Here is a 10,204-nt window from a genome sequence, read left to right as displayed (position 1 = left end):
TTCGTCTAATTTCTATAAAATCCGGTAGGAATTTATTGAAATCACAAATTTGATGGGTAACTCCTGAACAATCAAAGTGCCCTAGGGTTTTTCAGGTGCTGAATCTATATATATATATATATATATATATATATATATATATATAGTAAAAAAACTAGTTTAAATAACACAAATCAATTTTTCACCTCAATTGTTTCTGCCAGATTCCGGCACCTGAAAATCCGTGCGACCCCTTGTTTATAGGACAAGGGACCCACCTCCGTGTAACAATTTTGACTGCTAAATCTACCAAGTCATACATACTCTACTCCTCTAATTTTAAACTTATAAATTTAAAAAATATATATATATTTTTAATTAATTAAAAATTATATTAATATATAAAATTAAAAATAAATTTATTAATACAACTGGCCACCTCACTTCTCCAAAACAAACAAACAAAACCAAACCGTATTTGATTTAATCGTAATGTTTACACTGTAAAATACAACGGTGAAATTTCGAAAGTGTGGGATGACACTTTATCAAAAAACTTTGTGTGTAAACTCATGGAACGAATTTACACGCACGTCGTTCGCAGGGAAGATTTGATTTTTAATCCCTTTGTATATTCATTCAGTAATTAATGATGCAACCCATAAGTTTTCAGAGATTTTTTGTTTTAACTAAATAAAGAGTAAGATACTGATTTAATTTTAAAAAAATATTATTTGAAAGTTTTTTTATTTATTTATTAAAAATTAACTAAAATAATATTTTAACGAGATAAAAAACATGAGACTAATTATTTATGAAACTAGTTATCTCATAAAGTACTATAATGATCAAGAGCTTTCGAATTTTTTTCGATTTGTTTCTATTTTGAAAAAAAGTAATGTTAATTTACAATTCATACCCCTAAAGTAAAAATCCATAAACACTTTAATCGTTAATCCCATTGGACGTTCAATCAACCATTCACGTGAAGAAATTTCCTCACGTCTCGTGGTCCTTATTAAATGCTAAATTCTTGAATACGGAATAATTGTGATAGAAAGTTAATCAGCCACAAGCGTTGTCGTGCCACAGTTGTCCACGAGAATAGTCAATCAACCACAGACGTTGTGATCATGGAAGGAATTTCCACACTCGAGAAGGAGAATAGTCAATTATTAAATGCTAAATTCTTGAATATGGAATAATTGTGATAGAAAGTTAATCAGCCACAAGCGTTGTCGTGCCACAGTTGTCCACGAGAATAGTCAATCAACCACAGACGTTGTGATCATGGAAGGAATTTCCACACTCGAGAAGGAGAATAGTCAATCAATCAACCATTCACGTGAAGAAATTTCCTCACGTCTCGTGGTCCTTATTAAATGCTAAATTCTTGAATACGGAATAATTGTGTCTATCACAAACAATGAAGTCCAATCAATCCCTTTTTTCATAAAGTCTATTGGAACCATATAAGATATAATGATTCCCACCATTAGTTTAGACCATTAATAGTCAAGGAAATAATTTCCACACTTGCCAACGAGAACAGTCAATCAACCACAGAGGTTCTCATAATTATATTATTTGTTTATGATAAAAGTGACGATTCCTCAATGACTTTGTAAAAAGTTTAAAAAACAATACACGTAAATTTGAATTGATTTATAATTATTAAAATATTTTTATTATTAAATTTATTGTGAAGCAAGTGTTTTGATGTTTGTTTAATAAAATTGTATTTTAAATTTATATTGTTGTTTATTAAGTAAATTATATTTTAAAGTTATAATGTTATTTTTATTTAAATTATGTTTCTATTTTTATTTTTAAATTATCCATTGAACATAATGTCAAATGAAAATTATATAGCTAAAAAAAGTTCAACTAACTGTTTTTGAAAGGAAATGAGATTAATAACATAAGTTTATAGTGTTGAGATACATTGTTTAAATAGAACATTTTGTAAATAGAAACTTATAAAAATATACTCATTATTCTAAAATTGATGTACTTATAGACAAAAAAGACTATTCTAGTAGAATAATTCTAGGCATCATTGAGGGTTGGTTAGAATCTCTAATCTCTTTACTAATCTATTTTTAGACATCAGTGATGGTTGGTCAACTATGGTTAGTCAGTTAGAATCTCTAATCTATTTGTTAGAATGGTCAGAAATTGATATACATGAAGACATAAAAAACTATTTTAGTAAAATCTCTAGGCATCATTGATAGTTGGTCAACTATAGTTGGTTAGAATCTCTAATCTCTTTGCTACAATAACCAGCTTGCTATCTATATTATAATATTTTCTTCTATTTGATAAAATTCTCCTGTTCTCTTCTACTTCTATATATTGTTTACAATATTAAAATAATATTTAAGTTTGTGATGGCTTAATACCATGATCCATCAAATGTGTCAAATATATTGAAAACTATAACTCCCTTTTGTGTAAACTAGCGTCATATCAAATCAAGGGAATACCCACTCTCAAACAAAATAATTTTTTTATTATATTTGAATTTACAATTTAATCTTAATATTTTTCATTTTGAACGAGTCTTTTGAAAAAATAAATAAACCTAAATGAAATGAAAAGAGAATAAAAAGCAGCCCGGAAAAAATACAGATTCATGATAAAAGCTCTGAGAAGATACGAGCAGCTCCATTCATCAAAAACTTTACGAGGCCCAGCATTATTATCGGAGCAACAACAGCAGCGAAGAGCGTTGAGCTCATGCCGTGTGCTGCGATGGCGATGAAGATGAAACAATTAATCAGAAGCATGCTACTTACCTTCACTCTATTGACGTGTCTGCACCTCTCAGTCGGTCAACAGATAAATTTTACAGCTCGTTTTGGGGGGAGAGTTGTGGGACTGGGAATAGCCAGTATACAAACGGTAGCCCCTTCCAGCTTCATCTAAACCATGTTCTGGAATCATTGGTGGCCAACGTTTCCACGACTGGATTCAATACCTCTAGTGTTGCGTGGCAAAATAGCAGTAATTCTGTTTATGGGCTTCTCCAGTGCAGGGGAGATTTAAATTCCTCGGACTGCCAACAGTGCGCATTCACGATAAAAGCAGTGCTTCTTGAGACATGTCAAAACAGTACTTCTGGATTCATTCAACTAGATGGCTGCTTCTTACGTTACGACAATCATTATTTTTACAATTATAGTGAGGGTGCCCAGCCTTATACTGTTGCATACAACAAGGTCACCACTGCCCTGCCGTTCCCATGGGCTGTTTTAAACGTTCTCTCAAATATTACCGAAAGAGCCGTGCGGAGTCCCAACCTTTTTGCTGCAGATGTATTCGAAGAGTATTCTTCGGCTTCGAAGCTAATCTATAGCTTAGCCCAGTGTTGGAGAGATCTGTCCCAAGCGAGCTGCCAGTCTTGCTTATATGCCGCTCAGTCGAATATAACATTTGGATCCCCAACCGGATCAAATGGAGCACGCATCTATTCTATGGGCTGCCAATTGCGTTACGAGATTTATAATTTATATAAATCTCCATTCCAAATAATCGCCATTGCATCCCCTGGACCCCCTTTGTGGCACGCATTTTATGGGCAGTGTTGCCACCACATTACAAACTTAGGTCCAATGCGACAATACCTCTGAATAAAGAAGATAATCAAGCTCCACACCCAACAAATGGTGGATGATATCCATAAAGTGCCAATGCATTACAATATATGGTCGGATCCATTTCTTCTTTCTCTGAGGTTGTTTCCTGGTGTATATCCTCTTCTTTTGATGTTTATTGATCATTTTCTTCCTCCTCTTCACAATCTATGTAAATTAATTTCCTCGCAGCACACTTATGACCTTTAGTGTATTTGCTATCACAACTGTAACAAATCCTTTTGCTCATTTTTATTCTAATTATTGTGGTATCAACCTTTTAGGTTGTGGAAGGCTATGAGCAACAAAACTTCCATCTTTATAGTTGTGAGTGGTAGAATTCCTTGTTGCCATAATTTTGCTTTCAATTTTTCTTTCCAACCTGAATGCCTCCTCCAATGAATCAAATTCCCAAAGACAAACCTCATTTTGGATGTTATCCTTTAAAGTCCCTATGAAGACATCAACCCTATGCTCCTTTAGAATATCATTTACCCTTATATTCAAATTTTTGAAGTCGTCAATGTGCTCTGCATTGAACATTTTTGTTTGAGATTTATCAATTGGCTAAAGACGCTGGTTCTCTTTGTATCCTCATAATGTGCTATCATTTACTCCGTAAAAATTCACCAAGTGACAATTTGTTTACGAGAGAAAAGCCATTGATAACATACAAACTAATTGGCTTCTAAATATAAAGTTTCAATGCGTACCTTTTGTGTTTTTTTCACATTATGGAGATCGAAATATTGCTCCATCTGTAGTATTCATGTTACGGGATCATTTCCATCAAACTTCTTCATATCGGTCTTTGGAACATGGTGGGTATTTTAATCCAATGTTGGAGTCTATGAAATCATGATTAAAATTTATTTTGTTCTCATCATGAGTTTCCTCTACTACCTTTTCGCCATTAGGAATTATTTCTTGTAGCAACTTTGTCAAATCTTCCATGTCTTTCTTCAAATCTTCCATTTTGCCTTTTAATATTTCTTCTATACCATTGATCTTAGCTTCCCTGCCAATATTCAAACCATTAATATTATATTTGATTCCATTCTTCAAACCATTCATCTTAGCTTCAGTTGCCTTTTTTGAGAGTGAAATTTGTTGCACTTGGTTTCATAATTTTGATATATCATGTTTCATTTCTTCCTCATCTTCATGTGTCATAGTAGATATTTTGGGGTGCTTACTAGGTGTTTCCATTTTATTTCTTCGGGTCAATTAACGATAATTATGGTTCACAATTCCCTTTGAATCACTTCAAACTACTTTTTGAAACAAAACTTACGCAAAATTAAAAAAAAAAGAAGTATAAACGTTCTTTTTTTGCTTTGTAGCAGATCGATATTGAATCTGATGTATCTTTGTAGTTTAGGATATCCAAGGTTTGAAATTGTCTTGTGGGAGCCCTCTGAGACCTCTTTCCAACCCCACAAGTCTTGTCAATATTGCATTCTCCAAGAAAGCGTTATGCCAAGTATCCCACGATGACCTAATTATAGATTTGTTCAGTAGAGTGAACTTGTACGAAGTACCACGTACCACTGTTTCGACCCTCGGCCCTGAAAATGATACCCAAAAAACTACACTCTGTTTTTTTGTTTTTTTTTTTTGTCACTTCTTATGAAATTTGAATCTGATGCTTAGAGATAAATTTATGACGAGTTTCCCAAGGTCACCTATTTGAGATCTAATTCTGGAGCCTGCAACAACCATAACTTCTTCGTATGATATCTCTGAAAATAAAGTGAGACAAGATCAAAAATTTGTAAACAAGGTTCACTAAGATTTCGGCTCAAATAGGTTTTAATTTCAGATTCTGAAGCTTTGTATAAAAAAATTTATAGCGAAAATTCTATGATGATTGGATTGAAGCAGCGAAACCCTAGAATCCAGAACTTTGATACCAAATGTTATGCAACCATATCACAAAATAAAAGAAAGGATAGATCAATGAATTCAAAATTGGCTTATTCGAGGGGGAAAAATCCCTTACATTACACAGATGAACAATTATTCGATGATACAAATGACAATACCTCCTTTCTATATATATGAGTCTAAGGGGTCACAATATAATCAGAGCCTACATACCAATAATAATGTAAGGGCACAACAATAACAATAGTAGGCTTCTATGGGGCACAATAATAACAATATTGGGACTACATGGGCACAACAATACAATAAAGGGGTTACACTAATAAAAATATGGGACTACACTAGTAGTATAGGGACCTAACATACAGACAGTTGAACAAAGTGACCATCAAGAACATGTATCCATTGTTGAGGATTGATGACTTGTTCGATCAGTTGAAGGGAGAAGTAGTGTTCTCGAATATTAATCTTAGATCCGGAGATCACCAGATATGCATCAAAGAGGAGGACATTTACAAGACAACTTTCTGGACTAGGTATGGGAATTATGAATTTATTGTAGTTCCATTTGGCTTAACTAATGCTCCAACTACATTTATGTGCTCGATGAATAGTGTGTTGCATCCGTATTTGGATAAGTTTCTTATTGTGGTCATTTATGACATATTGGTATACTCTAAAAATGAGGAAGAGAATGCCAATAATTTAGTAACAGTGTTGAGGCTCTACTTGGGGCATGTTGTCTCCAAGGAGGGAATTGCAGTAATTCAGAAAAGATAAGGGCCATCATGGAGTGGGTAGCTCCAAAGAATTTAGATGAGGTGAGATCTTTCATGGGATTAACAGGCTATTACAGGAGGTTCATCAAGAACTTCTCACAGATTTATTATCCTATTACATCGTTGCAAGGAAAGGTATGAAGTTCGAATGGATAGAGGAGCGTGAGGCTAGTTTTGAGCAACTTAAGCAGTTATTGACACATGCACCAATGTTAAAGATTGCAGATCCAGAAAAAGAGTTTTTAGTATGCACAGATGCTTGCAAGAAAGGACTTGATGGATTCCTTATGCAGGATGGACAGGTGGTATGCTATGAGTCGTGAAAACTGAATGAGAATGAGAGAAGCTACCAACAATATATGTTTTGTGCCATATAATGTATTTTTTCCTAGTATTGATCACAGACAAATTTACCTCTTGTTGCATGAGTGTTTGCTCCAAGAATCCCTAAAAGCGAGGGGCACTATTGTCATTCATATCATACAAAATCAAGGAAATTGAACACCTTTCTTTTGCACTTTTCATTCTCCTTGCAAGCTCACTCAATTCTTCCTAGGACAACAAAAAGGAAAAAAATTCGTAGCACAGATTTTCTACAAAATTCTCATAGCTCAGGCTCATTTTAAAAGATTAAAAGATACATAATTTGTATAGTGGAAAGACCAAAAAGACCTTATGTACCCCAAAGAAGACAGAGAACTTTCATATCTCAGTTCTCAAGTTCAAATTGCAAGCACACTTAATTCTTCCTAAGACAACAAAAAGGAAAAAAATTCATAGCATGGATTTTCTACAAAATTCTCATAGCTAAGGCTCATTTTAAACGATTAAAAGATACATAATTTGTATAGTGGAAAGACCAGAAATACCTTTTATATCCCAAAGAAGATAGAGAACTTTCATATCTCAGTTCTCAAGTTCAAAGCCACACAGTAAAGCTTGAACCCATTAAAAAATTACATGTATTTTGAGAAATAAGTAGATCCCACATAACCCCCTGCCATGGCCTTTTTGACATTGCTTCTGAACACTTTTGGGTTATCTCTCATCACAACAATAACTTCCTGGTTAAGGGGATCCTCGTGATTTGGTTGTTACAATCAATATCACACTCACCATGGTAAGTACTATATTTGAACATAAATACAAAATTTTAATAGAATTGAAAGCAATAACTCAAAAAAAAAAATCCCTATACCAGAGATATCATAATAGAAGGTAGCCCCACAATCTTCAAAAGCTAAGTGCAAATGCTTTGTAACGAGACATATTAGCATCAATAATATTCTATTCTTTGAAAATATATAGAAATCAGGAAACTTAGTGTGAAGATATGATCCAATCCATAATGCACACCAACATCATATAAAGAATGTGAAAGCTAAGAAGGTCCAAGCAGGAAGCAACACCTTTCCACCAATTAGTCTTCCCCTTCTTCAAAATGATGCTTTAAGAAGAAATCTAGACACAGATTTGGAGATTGTAGATGTACAAAATTATAATAGAAAAGGTGTTACAGAAGCTAGTAGGGCTCCCATAGACAACCAATCCATTGGTCTCGGAGAAAATCTGAATGCCACTGTGGAGAATAGAGTCAGAAACAAAGATTATGTCAGATGTAGCCAGAATAATGATGTCCTGTTCACGAACATGAATGCAGGCCAACATCATATTAGCAGTAGCACAAAAGAAGATAGAAGCATAGTCACATTGCATGCAAACCCAGACAAGTCCTCAAGAAAATTGCACAGCACAGGGAAATGTAAATCCATCTTCACAACCTGTGTATTCAAGAGGATTGGGGCATGCACAACATTTTGCTGGTTCCCAACATGTGCTGAAGCCAATAGCAGAGAATACACAACAACTTGTGCCTATTCCATCTATTGATTGGAGCGTGCACAACATTTCGTTGGTTCCCAACATGAGCTGAAGCCAATAGCACAGAATACACAACAACTTGTGCCTGTTCCATCTGTTGCTTTTCAACGAGATCAACAAGATAAGATGGGAATGGAAGAAATATAATACAGTTCAAAGAAGCAGTCAAACCTCAAAACCAATCACTATGACAGTTAGCACTAGGCGAAGGAGATTCTATGCCGCAGAAAGATCTGAGAAGTGGCAAAGTAACGAAATCTAGCAAAACTAATCCCTAACTACCTTCGCTTAATTGATCGAACGACTGAAAAACTAATCCCTAACTACCTTCGCCTGATCTGATCTAACGATTGAACACCTTTCAATCGTCTAACAAATAATCCAATGGCCTACAATAATAACACGAGGAAAGTTATTTTCAGATGGAACGCCTTACGACTTAATTATAATTCTATTTTATGTTATTATTATTCATAATTATAAACAAAATTATATATATGTTAAACATATATAAATTAAAAAATACATAAACATATTACCATTTACCTAAACATAAAGATTCACCTCCATTTCACCATGGAGATTCTTAATTTATAAATAAGTTTTGTTATAATATTATATTCCAATAGCATGGTTTATTACTACTATATGTCTACAAAACTCTAACTCATTCCATATGACACTTGTTCATATAACATTTTGTTTTAATTAATCAAATTAATTAAAATGGAAAAAATGGCATAACTATTTTGAAGATAACTCTCAACCTTTAATTTTTGTACACTATTAAAAATACTCTAGAATATTAGGTGGAGATTAAATCTCTACCATCTACCTAATACTTATTGATAGTTAAATTAAAATTCTAAAAACTCTATTCCAAAATAAACATACTTATCAACATAATTATAAATAAAAATAACATTATAATTTTTAATTATACAAATTTTATATATATATAATTTTAATTTTATAATTTTTTTTTTTTTTAAATATCATTATTTTTAAACAAATAATTATTAGAAAACATTAAATTCTGTTCGATTATTTTTAACAAAACTTTAAAATTATAAATTAATTATAATAATCAAATAATATATGTGCATCACGCTTTCGTATACAAAATTTTTAATATAAAATAAATTCAAAAGTTTATGTATAAATAAAAACGTCTTAATTATAAATTTTAATAATCAATTATAATAATTACAAGATTATAATGCCGACAATGCAAGTTCCCATTCCACGCCTATAAAAAGCCTATTACGTGTATGGAGCCCATTCCACGCCTTTCAGAAATACGGTAGGTAAACGCGGTTTTCAAAAATTCCATATTTGATGACGAGGCCTAGGGTTTTGAATTTGACTGGGGAGGTTTTGATGATTATACTATCTGTTTATGATAAAAATGACGAGTATTCAATGACTTAGGGACGAGTCTTCAATGACTTGGTAAAAAAATAAAAAAACAAGATGCGTAAATTCGAATCTTTTACAATTATTAAATTATTTCGAATATTTTTTACCAAGTCTATTGTGAAGTAAATGTGCCTTAGTCTTTATAGGCAGTTACTGAGCAAAATTATATTTTAAATTTTAAATTTTATTTATTTATTTTGAGCACTTTGTATTATGTTTTATTTCTTTGAAAAGAAATCAAATGAGTAATACAAATTGAGAGTCTTGATATCTTTAAAAGTTTGTCTAATTAAACATCTTATAAATAAAAATTTATAAAAATACAATAGTTATGTTGGATGTTGACATATATTAATATGAAAAAACCAAAATATAATTAATACTGTAATAAAAAAAAAACCAGTGAGTTATAATATCTATTGGGTAATATGAAAAAACCAAAATATAGTTAATACTGTAAGCGAAAAAAACCAGTGAGTTATAATATCTATTGGGTAGAATAGTTAAGCATTTGCATGGATTGGTCATTACTCTCATGGTCCAAAAACAGATGTTGAGTTGATCATTTCACAGTAATAGTCAATATAAAACGCATACTTTCAATATTTCCATAGATTTGAT

General features: G+C 32.4%; 1 protein-coding gene across 1 annotated transcript; it reads left to right on the top strand.

Annotated features, from left to right (window-relative positions):
- Nucleotides 1-2,617: 2,617 nt before the first annotated feature.
- On the top strand, nt 2,618-3,614 carry LOC149217558 (cysteine-rich repeat secretory protein 38-like). The gene is made up of 2 exons (XM_089390279.1): nt 2,618-2,726; nt 2,824-3,614. The coding sequence occupies exons 1-2, from the start codon at nt 2,618-2,620 to the stop codon at nt 3,612-3,614; spliced, it is 900 nt and encodes a 299-aa protein (XP_089246405.1).
- The last annotated feature ends 6,590 nt before the right edge of the window (nt 3,615-10,204 follow it).

Source organism: Pinus tabuliformis, chromosome 1_1, assembly GCF_031772625.1.
Source record: "Pinus tabuliformis cultivar Carrire ecotype Pingquan chromosome 1_1, CPIR1, whole genome shotgun sequence".
Classification (NCBI taxonomy): domain Eukaryota; kingdom Viridiplantae; phylum Streptophyta; class Pinopsida; order Pinales; family Pinaceae; genus Pinus; species Pinus tabuliformis.
This window is presented reverse-complemented; position numbering and strand designations above follow the sequence as displayed.

Bases quoted from the DNA above. Each gene is read 5' to 3' on its own strand.
- LOC149217558 (XM_089390279.1), top strand. From the start codon at position 2,618: ATGATAAAAGCTCTGAGAAGATACGAGCAGCTCCATTCATCAAAAACT. The intron at 2,727-2,823 runs GTGTGCTGCGAT...GTCGGTCAACAG, and splicing joins AAGAGCGTTGAGCTCATGCC to ATAAATTTTACAGCTCGTTT.